The 16199-nt window shown below is 42.2% G+C and overlaps 1 protein-coding gene across 3 annotated transcripts in view; it reads left to right on the top strand.

Moving 5' to 3' along the window:
* The first annotated feature begins 1464 nt into the window (after window positions 1-1464).
* Window positions 1465-16199, top strand: part of MAP3K5 (mitogen-activated protein kinase kinase kinase 5) — a 203011-nt gene continuing 188276 nt past the window's right edge. For 2 of the 3 annotated variants that reach the window (XM_036247958.1, XM_036247956.1), the window contains exon 1: window positions 2002-2560. In XM_036247958.1, the coding sequence (XP_036103851.1) occupies window positions 2113-2560 (448 nt within the window). In that variant the 5' untranslated portion in view covers window positions 2002-2112. Of the gene's footprint in view, window positions 2561-16199 lie in introns of all 3 variants that reach the window. The other variant, XM_036247957.1, reaches the window with a different exon arrangement.

The raw sequence follows: 16199 nt of genomic DNA, 5'->3' as shown, positions 1-16199 counted from the left end.
TAGTTTACTCTGGAGTGAATTTTGACAGTCAGGTCCTGGAATTACCTTAATCCAATTTCAGGATTTGAGACTCTTGTCTGGTTTACTCAGATGTCTGGAGGCAGGGCTGCTATCCAGGTAGTCATTTTACTTCTAATTCATCCCGATTTATAGGTTGTATCACCCTTACTTTTGTCCTTCCAGGTGTTAAAAAAAATATATAGTTTATCCTCCCAGCTGCCTATTTCAGATCCCCCCCCAAAACGGCCAGGCCTGAAGCAGCCTGACTTTTCACTGGTTTTCCTAGTTACAACATTGTGGAGAAGTTTTCTGAGGTTTTACACGTTTTTGCTCTTTAAATAAGTAGATTCTTTTTAAAAAATTTTTATTTATTTATTTATTTAATCCTCACCCGAGGACATTTTCCCATTCTTTGTTCAGGAAGAGTGGGAGGGAGAGAGAGGAACTGAGAGAGAGAGAGAGAGAGAGAGAGAGAAACATGGATGTGAAAGGGACACATGGAGTGGCTGCCACCCCCAGGACCAACCAGGGCCGGGACGAACTGCAATCGAAGTACGTGTCCTTAGCAGGAACCAAACACGAGTCTCTCGGGACCGCAGGCCGATGCTTTAACCGCTGAGCCAAACCGGCCAGGGCAGTAGATTCTTTTTTAATGTTCTTAAACAATCCAAGCATTTTTTTTCCTCCCTGGGGTGCAATTTAAAGAAGAGAGTAAGTCTCTTAATTTCCCTTTTAACTGCGGCTGATGATTTGCTGACTCGGGTGTAGACCTTGTCTTCTATCCCAAGTATGTAGCATACATGTGTTGGGAGTGGGGGTGGGGGCTGTTAAGATCCTAAATAAGAATGCTAAATCCGTCCAGAGCTGAAGCTAATCAATTACTCATTAATGATAGCACAGCTATTGGGATTTTTTTAAATGAAATGTGCCAGGAGAAGACCTGATCAATTTGGCCTGCGATTTACCGAGCGCCATTGTCACGAATAAACCACCCTCCCGGTTCAGGCCCCAGCTTCAGAGCACTGCTTGAAACCCTCCCGCCTTTCGCAGCGCCGGCCTCCGGGGCGGCCCGAGTCCTTCCAGACGGCGCTGTCGAGCAAGCCCGGCAAGGGCCAGCGGGGGGCGCCGTGGCCGCAGGAAGCGCTGCAGATGCCTCTGGGGTAGCTCCGGAGACCCCAGCTTCGCAGGAGAGACTTTTTGCGCCACCCTATTTTCGCGTGCACCCTATTTGGGCTTTTGCCTATGCCAGGTCTTCTTCGGTGGGGGCGGAGGGCCTTGGCCGCGCGCCGCGCTGGAACTGAGGTCCGGGAACCGCAGCGCAATCTGTTTAGTCCCGGCTCCAGCTTCCCAGCAGCGCCCTCCTCTGGGGCGGGCCCTGACTCTCAGAGCCGCGACGAGTGGGCGGCAAGAAGCCGGTGGCCCACTGGGCGAGCGGCTGCAAGGCGCGCCGGCACTCCGGCGGCGAGGCTGGCGCGGGGACTCAGCGGCCGCAGCAATCGGAAGGAAAAGGAGGCCAGGGGAGGAGGAAATAGAACAGATGAAGGCGAGCTGCCGCCGAGGGGGGAGGCGGATCTGTTCCGACACGCAGCCCAGGGAGCCTGCGTGCCCGTAAGGTGCTGGCCAGGTAGCTTGGCTCCCCACCCAGAGGGCGCTCTTCCTGGCCCCTCCCAGAGCGCCCGGCGCGGAAGGAGCTGGGGCCGCGCTCTGACAGACCGGACGCTCCGCGCCGGCGGTTAGGACGCTCCGCACCGGCAGTTAGGACGCTCCGCACCCCGAGCGCGGCGCCCTTGAGCTGCACCGCCCGGCAGGTTTGCCAGCCGACTTGTCCGCCCGCCAAGGAAAGGAAGCGCTGTCCCTCCCCTTGTACTCTACACCCTGCAGCGGGCGAGCTGTGCGGCCACGGAGGCGCCGAGGAGGAGCGAGACGTCGCCCGGCAGCGGCGTCCCTTCGGGGGAAAGGGCGCCCGAGAGGAGGCGTCGGCGCGGCGCGGAAGGCGCGACGCGCGATGGCAGCTGCTTAGCCCGCCGTGCGCGGAGCAGCCCCGAGCTGAGGCTGCCCAGACGGTGCGGCTGGGTGGGGGACGCTGCCGCAGCAGCCCCGCGGCCGGGAAAGATGAGCGCGGACGCGGGCGAGGGCATCACGTTCGCCGTGCCACCCTTAGCCCCCTCGGGCCTCTGTGCCGTCGCCGAGGGCGGCAGCTGCTGGAGGGGAGGAGCGGCCGCGGTAGCCGAGGGCGAGGAGAACCAGCTACCGCCGCCGCCAGCGGGCAGCTTCTGGAACGTGGAGAGTGCCACCGCCCCCGTCACTGAGTGTCCCGCTGCCACCGCCGGGAGCAGCGCCGCCCGTTGCCGGGGCAACTCGGGTGGTGGAGGCGGCCGGCGGACCACGGTGGTGTACGTGATCAATGAAGAGAGCCAGGGGCAGCAGGTGGTGGCCGAGAGCGAGGCCCTGCAGTGCCTGCGGGAGGCGTGTGAGACGGTGGGCGCCACTCTGGAGACCCTCCATTTTGGAAAACTGGACTTTGGGGAGACCACGGTGCTGGACCGATTTTACAATGCAGGTGCGTATGTAACCTTTCCCCCACCCTCCACGGTCAGGGGCCCCTGCCGGGGAGAGCAAGCGTTTTTCTGGGCAGCAGACTTCTTTACGTCTCGCCCCACCCCAGGGGCAGCGAGTGGCAGTGCGCGGCCGCTCCTGGGCGAGAGTGGGTGCTGGTGCCAGAGTCCGTGTGTCTGTGCGAGAGCCCGACCGACCGACCGACTCGCGGAGCCCTGCGGTCCGCGTGGGCCTCGTGAAGAACTGCTGCTCATCAGCCCCAGTCGGCTCTTTCTCCGTTCAGGGTCTTGGTCTCTCTTCTCTGGGTTTGGCCCATATTGTCTGTCCTTCTCCATCTACCCCTGACTGTGTTGTATGACGTACGTTCTCCTTGTTTTCTGTGTAGTTTTGTGAAACCATGACTTACCAGCCGCACGCAGAGTGTAACTGTATGAAGTTGCATGTCACGATCTTCCCGACTCGTTTTAACTCAACAAGTTTAGTGGCTTGAGTTTCCCATCTCTTACCATTTTGAACTTTCAAGTAATTCCTTCCAAGAGTAGTAACCTTGTCACTTGCACTAAACGTGTGTGGTACCTGTTTAGGATTTCAATGAAAGACCTGGGTGTGTTTTTATTACCCCATATCCCAGGATGGGCTGGAAAGTGTGTAATTTAACATTGTTTAAAACGCTGATATGCTATCTTACTAACTAAGACTAAATTGGCCATTAAAGTGATAGCTAGCATAGTCCATGAAAAAATAAGTATGTTTTCAGCCTATCGCAGATTTCAGTGTTATTGCAGTTCTAGAGACTGAAGCAATTAGCTGTGTTAGCAAATATTAGAAATAATAACGTTACTGAAAGTAACTTTCAGTACCCTGTGCAACCAATGTTTAGAATATATACTTATCTATTTTTATGAGTGTGGACAGAAAATTTGATTTAATGGTGGTTTCAGACAATAAGTTTCTTGCATTTATGATCACATGACAGATTTTATATTCCAGTCTTGTTTCCAATTCTGATTCTCTTCAGTTTCTTCAAAACACCTGAAGTAGGCTTATGTCAGTTTTGGAATTCATCCAGAGCTGACTATTTTAGAACAAGAATAACTTCATGTTAAGGAAGTCATAATAAATAAACTAGGACTTTTTTTGTTTTTTTTTTGTTTTTGTTTTTTTACAGTCTTGGACTTCATAACTGAACATGAGTATAATATAGTGTAGCTTGCTATAAAAATTACATAAACGTAACTTTTCTAAAAATTACAGCACTCTTATTTTGAGATTATAATTTGGAAGAAGCTTCAAAGAACTGAAATATATGTAGGGAAACACCCAACCAAACAGCTTATTTTTACTGCATTAATACATCTTTAAATGGCTCTATTAAAAAATTGAACTGGGAGCTAAATTGAAAGTTTTCTAACAAAGGAAATACCACCTTCTTACTATCCTCCTTGGATGAGAAGACCCAGGGATCCAGGATTCAGGGAGCAACTGGTCAGTGCCAGCCAGATTCCACTTCCAGTGGCTGACTCTAAAAGGGCTTGCTTTGCCCTGGATGCCTCCATTTAGCTGGGCTGATTTACTCTCAGAATTGGAAGCTCTCTTATCTTGGAATGATGTGACAGGGAGCTGGCAGAGAACTTATGAGCCATTTGGGTGCAGCATAGGGTAGTGGGGAAGACTCGCTCTAGAGACACCAGTGTTTGCAGGCCATCTCTGTCCCATTCCCCTGCCTATGTGAGTGATGTGAACTTTGAGTCCTCTCATTCAGCTGAAGATGTGGTAGAGTGAAGATGGGTGTCAGTTTTGTCCAAACCTTTTGTTTTTTTAAACTGAGGATTGTTGAGTTTGATGGTAGTCCAACTTTTCTTCTGATTTCTAAGAGCGTGAATGTTCCTTCTCCACCAGGATTGGGCAGAGTTTTCTGTGAAGGGCCAGATGGTAAATATTTTAGACTTTGCAGGAGGTCTCGCTCCCTCTCCAGCTCTTGGATTGTTACACAAGAGCAGCAGTAAACAATACCTAGACAAATGATTGTGACTGTAGTAAGCTTTATTAATAGACACTGAAATTAGAGTTTTATATGTTTCATAAAAGTTAACTTTTAAAAATATTTTCCCCCAGCCATTAAACAATGTAAAAACCATTTTTAGCTTGTAAGCTGTACAAAAACAGGCCTGGCAGGATTTTGGTCCCCGGGACAAGCTGACCTTTGTTCTATATCCACCACCTCCATTTGTGAGCTAAATCATTATGATATGGGGGAAGAGCACTGCCCCTCAGTTTATTTATTTATTTATTTATTTATTTATTTATTTATTATCCTCACCCGAGGACACTTTTTCATTCTTTGTTCAGATAGAGCAGGAGGGAGAGAGAGAGAGAGAAACATCGATGTGAAAGGGACACATCGAGTGGCTGCCACCCGCACGACCAACCAGGGCCGGGGACAAACTGCAACCGAGGTACATGCCCTTAGCGGGAACCGAACCCGGGTCTCTCCGGACCGCAGGCCGATGCTCTAATCGCTGAGCCAAACCGGCCAGGGCTGCCCCTCAGTTTAGATCTGAGTTTCCATCCTGGCTCTGCTCTGAACCACATAATTGTGAGCAAGGCCCTTCATCTCCTCCAAAAGGCTTGTAAAATTGACCATGGATAGAAGTGAAGGAGTGAACTAAATTTCTCCTTTCCCTCGTTTAATCCTATAAGTTTGCAAAGACAAGGCAGCATGGCATGAGCACGAGAGTTTCAAGATCTGGATTCTGGTCCTTAGTTGTTCTCTGGGAACAAGTCATTTAAAATCTCAGAAAAGAGTGAAGGGTTAGAATAATAGGCTTTTGAGATTCCCTTCAGTTCTCATTTCCGTACTTTAAAATTACAACATTATTAATATAGAATGAATTATTGTAGTTCATAGACTTGTACATACCATGTTCCTGGTCCTAAAGAGTTGAAAGTTGCTGGGGAGGTGAGATTAGATTGAAAGCTTGGCTTTAGTGGGAACTCTGAGATGGTCCACAGAGAATGATTTGGGCTCCCAAGAAATACATTCTGGAATCAGACCAGTGGGTGTGGTAGGTTAAGTGGGTTCAGAGGTGACATCTGAAGTGAGATGGAAGGGTAAACAAGGACAACTTAATGAGTGCCTCAACATTTAAAAGGAATGTTAGTGTTCAGATAGCTCAACTTAATGGAATGAGTAAGAACTTAAAGATTGGTTGCATTTTCACAAACTTCCCTGTGTGTACTGGTGTCTTTAAAGAATAGATTCCAATGAAAGGTTTTCACTTATTTTTCCTGTTTGATCATTAAACTGTAATCTAGTTTGTTCTTTAACTACATTTGTCATTCTATCTTTCATTCCTGTTCTGAGGGGAAGCTAATGTTCTATCAAAACTTGTACAAAAATACATCATATTTACATATACAAGACTATCACTCAGATGGCAAATGCCAAGCTAACATTCTCAATCCTTTGCATTGTAGGCAGTAAATCTCTATGAAAGCTAAGAGATGCCAGTGATACAGATGTTAGTGATACAGAACTACTCCATTTAAGTACACAGAACCCCAACTGGCAAGGTCTCAAAAAAACTTTTTTAATGAACATTAGTTCTTTGATGTATAGCTAGATTAGACTTTATTATTCCGCATTTTGCTTATAAAAAAAATGAAATGTAAAGTGGTTATATTCACTCACCCAGGTTAAATTATTTAGGATTGGTGCTCAGAACCAGGAGCACATTTTGTCTTAGAAATGGTAATATCCATGGTGGTCAGATTCTAGGTCTAGTCTAGAAGAAGCCATGTTAACTCAGTATACTTGAAGTATGAAACCCACTGAGTATTTTAAACATTTAGGAAATTATGTTACAGAAGCCTAAAACTGGGACTTTAAATACACCTGTGCTTGTGTTAGAATCAATAACATTTGCTTTCATCTATCTTGGCCAGGTACCTCACTTTGTGTTAGTGGTGATGAGAGGAAGGGATGTGATGAGGTCTGGGACAGAGGAAGGATTGGCATAACCTTAGAATAAAAGCTAGCTATTTTCGTATAGTAAATGTATGGAAAAACTCATTATTTATTTATTTTTTTCTGTTTCACCATGGAAGAGTGGAAACTGTTATGCCAATCAGCATAGCAGTGTTTGAGAACCCCTAATCTAAACTGCCTTACAGCCCCTTCTTACCTTTCATGGAAGAAACAAGCCTTAGCAAAATTATCAAAAGAGCAAATGTGGTTAAACTCATAAAAAGAAAAGTATGGTTAGGAATGGATTTAAACAAATATATCCCAGTCGTGCTCTGCACATGGTTTTTCTTTGCCCTTTTGACTTTTTAGTGGCATGCCATTGCCCATCCTCTATGAACCCAAAGCACTGTTTCCTTTTTTTTTAAATTATTATTATTTTTTTATTTTTTTATCCTCACCCGAGGACATTTTTCCATTTTTTGTACAGATAGAGTGGGAGGGAGAGAGAGGAAGAGATAGAGAGAGAGAAACATCGATGTGAAAGGGACACATCGAGTGGCTGCCACCGCACGACCAACCAGGGCCGGGGACAAACTGCAACCGAAGTACGTGCCCTTAGCGGGAACCGAACCCGGGTCTCTCTGGACCGCAGGCCGACGCTCTAACCGCTGAGCCAAACCGGCCAGGGCTCCTTTTGTTTTCTTGAAGGCAAAATTATAATGCCAAAAGAGCTGTACTAGAAAATTGGAGGAAAAGCAAAACTAAGAGGACTAAAGCCAAAGGACAGAAGTAAATTTGTTCTTAGGATCATCCATTTCTGACCCTAAATTGTCAAGATTGAGTTTGTTTTCCAGGCTCCTGGGATCCTGGTTTCTTTCCTCAACTCCACTGCTTGTGGTCTGTTTAAGACGTTCATCAGTTGGTAATTCTACTTGTAGGTGAAGCCTAATTATAAGTGCTCAGTGTGGCCTTGTCTTACCTGTGGCCTTGGCTGGTGCCAGCTTTCTGGGAGTTTTGTGCTATAGGTCAGTTCCTCTCTGGTGGCTACAGGGACTGTCCCCTGCTTCCTGTTTTGGAGGCCTGGTTAGAGGCCCATTCAGTTCCTGTTTCTGGTGTGCAGGATAAAATTGGTTTACAGCTTCTTTGTGGAACAGTAAGAGATTGACAAACACAAAGCCCAGTGAATGTGCAAGTCTCTACCAATTGATCCCAGCTATTAGCTTTCCAAGTAAGTTGCCCCAGGTAGTCCCTTCACATACCACCCCAGCCCACAGAAGGCAAGATTGGAGTTGAGAATGTGGTAAATGAAGTGGGAGTAGACAGTTGCAGGAACCTACAGCTACGTGGATATCAGGAAGAAAGCAGAAACCCACAGCTTTGGGAAAGGTATACCTTTTGTTTGTTTGTTGTGCTTAATTGCTATAAACAAAATTTCTTTTGTTTTCTTAATGTAGATTTATGAAGCTGCTCTGACATAAATGTAGCAAGTGACCTTAAATTAATGGGGTAAACAGAACATTTGTGGAATCAAGTTGCTAACTAAGATAGTTCTTTTCTTTTCAAAATCTTGTCTTGAAAACAGCCTTGCCATCCCATAATTTGGGTATAGGTAAGTGGGGAAACTTGCTGTTTTTAAGAAAGACATCCTTGTTTTTAAAGAACAAAATAAATTTTGCAAATTTTATTATGACATAAAAAAAATAGGAAAGCAAAACAATTATAAGTTATTTAAAAATTCACTGGTGATTCTTTTTTTTTTTTTATCTTCAGACAGAACAGGAGGGAGAGATGGGGGAAGAGAGAGAGAGAAACATCGACATGAGAGAGACACATCGACTGGCTGCCACCCACAGGACCCCAACCGGGGCTTGTGACAAACTCCAAGCGAGGTATGCACCCTTAGCGGGAACCGAACCCGGGTCTCTCTGGTCCACGGGCCAACGCTCTAACCACTGAGCAAAATTGGCCAGGGCCAATTGGTGATTCTTATACATAGGTTTTCTTCAGTTGCTTTAATATATTGGCTTTTCTCTGGCTGGAGATGTTGACTAAAGATGTTGATCAAAATATGAGTCAAATTATTTGAGGGAGAAAAGGTATGAGACAAGCAGGTTTTTATTTTTAATTCTCACCTGAGGATATATTTTTATTAATTTTTAGAGAGAAAGGAAGGGAGTGTGTGAGAGAAACATTAATCAGTTGCCTCCCATACACGCCCCAACCGAGAACCTTTATGTGGTGTACGGGACGGTGCTCCAGTCGACTGAGCCACCCAGTAAGATCAAAGCTGATTTTTAAAGTTTTGTCTAGTAAGTCGAAAAAAATTTTTAAATGAGTACTTACATCTATGTGAGTTTTATTTTGTAGTTTCCCTCCCTCCGCAAAGAAAACAAAATAAACTAAAAGATGCATAGCCCAGGCTAATTGTGGTAATTTTCTTAGGGGAGGCAGAGGAAGGAAAGAATATGTAGATTTTAACAGAATCTCGTACTGAAAAGCATAACAGAGCAGATCTGTGTAACTTAAATGCCACAAAAGTTGTATAGTAATAGTAATAATAACAGTAAACATTTCATTTCAAGCAAACCTTTTCTGTTATAGTAGGTAATCAACAATGAGAAAAGCAACTGCTTTGGTATATGATTCATACAGGAAGGAAGTTATAATCCTTTATAGAGCAAATCTCTAAAAATGGTTGTGACCAATTATATTAGTCGGTTGTAGTACTTTTTGTTTCTTCTAAGAACTCTTAAGAAACAGAAACATGGGAGAGCTGCCCTAGTGAATGTCAGGCCATCTGTTCATTGACTCCAAACCATATAAGACCAAGTATTTGCCTAAGCCAGAGTATTCATCCTCCTTGAAAAAAATCTTAGTTACTCCTGTTTCTTACTTGAAAATCATCCAGTGAGAATAAGTAAACTCAGGGTATTACGTGTCAAATACTCCTTAATGTCACATTCAAGTTTTCTAATATGTTTATTGTGACAAATAAATTGTCTTAGACATGAGTTAGCTAGGACCAGGAATGGGATTCCTTCCATCCAGGGGGCCATGGCTTTTACCTCCAGCTAAGTATTTCCAGCTTATAGTTTGGTTAAACTAGGGTACAGGTGATTTTATGTGACTGTATCAGAATGCTAATACAAATATATGTTGTCCTCTGCAGTGTAGTTCTCTTTTATTTATTTATTTTCTTTATTGATTTTAGAGAGAAAGGAAGGGAGAGGGAGAAAAAGATAGAAACATGGATGAGAAAGAACATCGATTGGCTGCCTTCTGCATGCCCCCCACTGGGGATTGGGCCCACAGTCTGGCCGTGTGCCCTAACTAGTAATCAAACTGGCGACCTCCTGGTGCATGGGTCGACACTCAACCACTGAGCCACACTAGCTGGGCATCTTTTGATCATCTTATTACCTCCATACAGTAAACAGATGTGGCCGTATAATTATTTATATTTGACAGTTGAGGAAATTCCTCCTTGGAAGAGGCAATGTGACTTGGCCAGAATAAATCAGGTGGTTGAGTAGGAGTCCAACTCAGGCCTTCTGACTTCCTAATAATTCATGTTTTTTACCCATTGTATTACACTGTCCCTTTACAGTGAAAACGGTTTTGAAGCTCATATGCTGTTCAAGAGGACCAGTTCTAACATTTGGTCCATGTATCATTATTACGGTAGTGACACTTAAATTCTGGTGCCCTCTTGCTAGCAAATTTCAGTGATACTGACTTGGTCATTTCTCTATCAATACCAAAGAGGAAGCCCACAGGCTAGACTAATTCCTGGTTGCTAGTTTATTGCCTGGCGCTATAAACTGGGCTTCCTCCAACCTAGACTTAGCCTATTTTGTGGGCATGGTAGTAGGATGGACTACCAAGTGACAAACCAAGCCTTTCTCTGGAGTGAGCCAGAGAGCCAGATTGACAACACAACTTGGGGACACTTTTTTTCTAGGTTCACTGAGAAGTTCTGCCTCCTGAGTGTGATTCACTTTTCTCTAGTGTTAGAGCACATTTCCAGTAATTCAGTTCTAAAAGCACTTATTCATTGCCTGTGATGTGCCTCTTACTTTGATAGATGCATAGAAGAATGACAAAAGGGAAGCAGGCATAAATCTGCAGGGTAATAGTGACTTATGACATATCTGTTTCCATGTGAAAAATTGATGCTGAGGAAGAAGTCAGGAGGAATACTTGTAGTCCCCATTTTCCCCACCCAACTGATTCTTTTCAAAAAGCATTTTTTAAAAAATTTAAGTTATGAAGCATTTCAGTCATAAAGGAAGTACATAAAATAGTGTATAATATGCATGCATTCACTACCTAAATATAAAAGCATTTTAACATTTGTTTCCCTCCTCTCTTTTAGAGAAATAAATACTTCTGGACAAAATTTAAAGCTTCTTTGTACCACATCAGTTTTCTTGCCTGGGAAAGGATTCCTTCCTCAGAAGTGCTAAATTATAATTTTAAAAAATCTAAAACCATGGCTCTCTACAAATGTAAATAAATGTCAAAATTTTAATTTCATTAACTATTTAATGAGAAAACCAGTAAGATATTAAAATTGGTTCAAAGGAGAATTTGAAGAGCCTATATCATACACACAATCAGGAATGCTGACATAGATTTGCTAAGAGATGCACAACTGACTAATGCCTCTAAGGCAATTCTATAAGTATTGATGTTGGAGTTATCTTTTCTAAATCAACTGTATATCAAATAATATTCATTTGTATTGCTGTGGACAATAATGATTTGCATTGCTGTAAGTTTTGCACGACTTAATGTTTCTTCCAGCAGCATTATAAAATGGTCTTATCACTAGAATAGTCAAAGGTGCACATCTTTTAGAATCGGGTAGTTCCTAGAACATGCGCTGCACAAAGCCCAGCTTCCACTGAAAGGACACCCACTACTCTCTTTTGCCCATTTCCAAGTCTTTGACAATTTTTATTTTTTTAAAGTTATTCTCAGCAGGTTCTATGCTTGTGTTTTTCTCAAGTGTTTTTGCCCAACCTGATTTAAAGGGCCTGTTTTCTTTTCTCCGCTACTCTGCCATCCGAAGCTGGGATCAACCTGACAGAGTCTCAGATTAACTTATTTTAGCCAGGTATCCTAATCGCTATTGTTTCAGGTCAGGAAACATGTACATATTAGATATTAGGATGTCTGTCACCTAGGTTTTGGATGTGATAAGAGGTACAAGCCACGTGCCAGAACCAAGGTGCACATCTTTTTTTAAATCAGATAGTTCCCAGAGGTGGATTGGCCAGAACCAAGTCATAAATATGCCAAGTCATAAGACCTGCAGCATCTTCATTTTTATACTAGGAAATCATTATCATCATTAATAGGAACTTCAATAGTCTAGACTGCTCCAAATAGGCTTATCTTTTGGAGACAAAAACTCCTTATTATATAGAGGCTGTGAAATTCTGTCTGCCAAATAGCATGTTACTTTGGTCTTGTAATCTAAGCAGGTTATACCCAAATGAACAACATGTATTACCATGTGCTATACCAATCACTGCACATGCCTGATTTTATTCAATCTTTAAAACAGTTCTATGAGGCAGATAGCATCAGTAGATCAATTTTACATACGGGAGAACTGTAACCCTGGGAGGATTATCAACTTTCTGAGTCACATGGCTTATGAGGGGCAGAGCCAACTTTTGATTCTAAAACTGTATGGTTTCATAGTCTGTTCTTTTATAACTGTGCTCTCTGTCTCCCAGAAATAAAATTTCTAATTGAAAACATTTAAATTGTTATTAATTCCAAGGTTACAGTCTTGTCAGTGGACATTTGTTGACTACTTAGAATATTTTTTCTAAGGCCTGTACAAAAGTAAGTTAAAAGAGTACAATATCTGCCTTTCATGATCTCACAGTCTACCCATTGACTTCAACAATTAAATAATTATTGGGTGCCTACCATATGTAAGGTGATGCTCTAAATCAGTAGTTCTCAACCTTCCTAATGCTGCTCCCCTTTAATACAATTCCTCATGTTGTGGTGATCCCCAACCATAAAATTATTTTCGTTGCTACTTCATAACTACAATTTTGCTACTGTTATGTCTTAGGCGACCCCTGTGAAAGGGTTGTTCGACCCCTAAAGGGGTCACGACCCACAGGTTGAGAACGGCTGCTCTAAGTGGTGAATAAGTAATACATCCAAGGGAATTTTTTAAGGACTTTATAACGTGAGTGATTTCATTGAACTGTACAATTGAGAACATTTATTGCTGCTATAAATGGAACATGCATTGAAAATAAAAATCTTACACACCTATAAATGCACTAGGCACCCTACTTTATTTTTTATATGAAATCAATATTATATTAAAAATAATTTAAATAATTTCCAAGATTTTATTAAAATTCTTTAAGATCTTTTATAAGTATTTATAAGAGCTCATTACATTGAATTCCAGGGTGGTATTATAATTCTTTAATGAAGAAGAATTTTTTTTCATACTGATTCTTATGGTAGCAAATGGATTTATGTCCTGAGGCTTGAAACTGTTTTCTTATGTGTTGTTTTTCTAGTAGTAGAATTTGATCTGTATTTAAATTCTCTTGTATTAATCTTTTTAGTTTCTGAAAAAATCTGAACTGTTTTAGATAATTGAAATATGCTAACAGTGTAATTTCAACGTAGTATTCTTTAGGTCTATAGTCTACAATTGTGTTGCTTACTTTTTTGCTGATAGTTGGGGAGTGTATGATTCTTGGTTGACAGCAAAGTCAACCTGAATGCCAAGTATTAAATGTCTGGGCCAGAAATGAGAACAGTAAACAAACAAAATTCCATTTAGATAATGGAATCTATATGGCAGTTATGCATTGGATACATTATAGATGCAGAACCATATCTGTATTATGCTGTATATAAACAATGACTAAGGTTGAAATGTAGACTACCTTTGAAGGTTCTAAGCAACATTTATGAATTATACTTTCCAATATGTCTAATTATTTTGAGTCATATATATGTAGTTGAAGTACATCAGCTCTACCAGAACAGTTCCTCAATTTTTACCATTTGGTTTTTGGAAGCTAGTTTTGGTTGATCCCAGTAAAAATTCAGATGTTCATATCAGGACAGTAAACTTAATTTTTCAAAAAATTACTTCAGGTCATTTTCCCAGAGATGCATATTGGCCTAGTGTTTACTATTTATATATTATCAGGGTAAGAAAAGGTTTGTAGGCAATCTAGAGGGGCAAGGACTATAGTTTTAAAACTTAATGTATCTCTGTGTGTGTGTGTGTGTTGTGTTGTGTTGTGTTATTAGTTGCAAAACACAGTTGGGGTATAAGTTGCTTGGCTTGACCTAGTGAAATTAGAGAAAAATATCACTGTTTGCAAGTGAGTTATGACAAGAATGCCAAGCAATATACTGCTGCCTATATTTTATGTGCTTAGATTATACTTGGAAGTTAGTAAATCTGAAATAAAATTGGAAAGGAAATTGCTAACCAAACTCTTAACAGAGCCCTAAACTCTGCTGTATAAAATCAGTAGTGTAGAACATTTATTTAATCATTAAATATAACACATGACTGGGGTATTCAAGGATTGATCCTGCTGTGTTTATTAGAATGAATGTCAACCTGCAGGTCTGCATACGAAATCTTTGCACCGCCAATTGTGCTTTTGACTTAACATTTATGTTCTAGAAATATTTCGTTAGTGTTTACTAGACCATTTAGCGTATATTCAAATGAATGGCATACCTGTGTTATAGGGGTTACTTTTTTTTTTGCTTAGAGAGACAAAGGGAGAGCGAGAGAAACATTTATCGGCTGCCTTTCAGACACACCCCGACTGGGAACCAAGCCCCCAACCCAGGCATGTGCAGTGACCAGGAATTAAACTGGCAACCTTTTGGTAACAAAAAATTCATAGTTATCATGAACATAGTATTTACAAAGTTCACTTTGTAATGGGTTGTGGGTGTTTTTTTTTTTCCTTTGTGAAGAAGGAGCTACATGCAAAGATATTCTAAGTAAGAAGGCAACTTACAGAAGCATTTAAAAGCTGCTCATGTGTGTAAATATTTATTAGTGTCAATTAATGACAGTTTATGGGATTTATATGAAGTTTGAAAGGTCAGACAGAATCCTCTGTTCTTGATTCTTTATTTAAGGCAAAAGAAGGCAGATAACTCCCAGCAAGAATTTGTAGGTGGCAGAGCTTAAGTAACCTTCATGGAGTTTTATGATTACATTTGTAACTTGCATTACCTTGGCTCATTTGATGCCCATTTATAAAATCTTTGAGCAGGTAAAACCTTGATAGCCAAAGAATGACACTCTTCTACTTCAGCCAGATCTCTTTATACTTGGAACCAAAATTAAGATATTTATCTGATTTGCCTCCAAACTTAAGACATACTTTTATTGTTTAGTGAGATGTAGATAAGTCATGGAGATGTGCTGCCTCGCAGTTTTCAAACTTCATGGAGCTCAGGACTCAGCATTGTTAGGTTGTATTAAAGAAGCAGGTTTCATTCGCCCTGGCTGGTATGGCTCGGTGGTTAGAGCATTGGCCCAAGCACCAAAGGGTCACAGGTTCGGTTCCTAGTAAAGGTCATGTCATGTACCTGGGTTGCAGGTTTGATCCCCGGCCCCAGTCGGGGTTGTGCGGGAGGCAACCAATCAGTGTGTGATGTGTCTCACATAGATGTTTCTCTCTTTCCCCATCTCCACACCTCCCTCCCTTCTTTCCACTCTCTCTAAAAATCAATGGAAAAAATATCCTTGGGTGAGGATTAACAAAAAGAAAAAAAAAAGGAAGTAGGTTTCATCTTGCTGAACGTATTGCGAACATTCTTGATTATCCAGGATTGTAGCTGCTTCTCATTACCTATTTTCATTCATTTTAAATCTGGAATAGCCCAAGAAGGGCCAGACTTAATACTTTTTTTTTCTTTTCTTTTTTTATCCTCACCTGGGGACAGTTTTGCATTTATCTTCAGATAGAGCAGGAAGGAGTTGGGGAGGGGGAGAGAAACATTGATGTGAGAGAGACACATTAGGTGGCTGCCACCCACACAACCCCAACTGGGGCCGGGGACAAACTGCAACTGAGGTACATGCCCTTAGCGGGAACCAAACCCTGGACTCTCTGGTCCATGGGCTGATGCTCTAACCACTGAGCCAAACTGGCCAGGGCCAGACTTCATCCTTAAGTGGTCCCAGAAGTAAGTGACTTATTCACACAAAAGCTGTTGCGACCGTACTGTTAATTGGAAATTTTGAAGCAAACCAGTATACTATGGCATTTATATGTTGCTCTTTCTTTTTATTTTCCTTTAAAAAAAAAATACGTGTTTTTTTTTTTTTATTTTTTAGAGAGAGAGAAAGGGAGAGAGAGTAGAAACATCGATGTGAGAGAGAAATATTGATTGGCTGCCTCCTGCACACCCTCCAGTCAGGATCGAGCCCACAACCCTGGGCATGTGCCCTGACTGGGAATCGAACTGGGACCTCTCAGTCCATGGGATGACACTCCATCCACTGAGCTACACCAGTGGGCATTCTTTTCTTATTTTAATCCTCACTAGAGAGTATGTTTCTATTGATGTGGGAGAGAGAGACACACACAGATGTGCGAGAGAAACATCGATTGGTTGCCTCCCATGTGTGCCCCAATCA

This window comes from Molossus molossus, unplaced genomic scaffold (assembly GCF_014108415.1).
Source record: "Molossus molossus isolate mMolMol1 unplaced genomic scaffold, mMolMol1.p scaffold_m16_p_8, whole genome shotgun sequence".
Taxonomy (NCBI): domain Eukaryota; kingdom Metazoa; phylum Chordata; class Mammalia; order Chiroptera; family Molossidae; genus Molossus; species Molossus molossus.
Note: the sequence above shows the minus strand (reverse complement) of the source record. Positions and strands in the feature narration are given on the sequence as shown.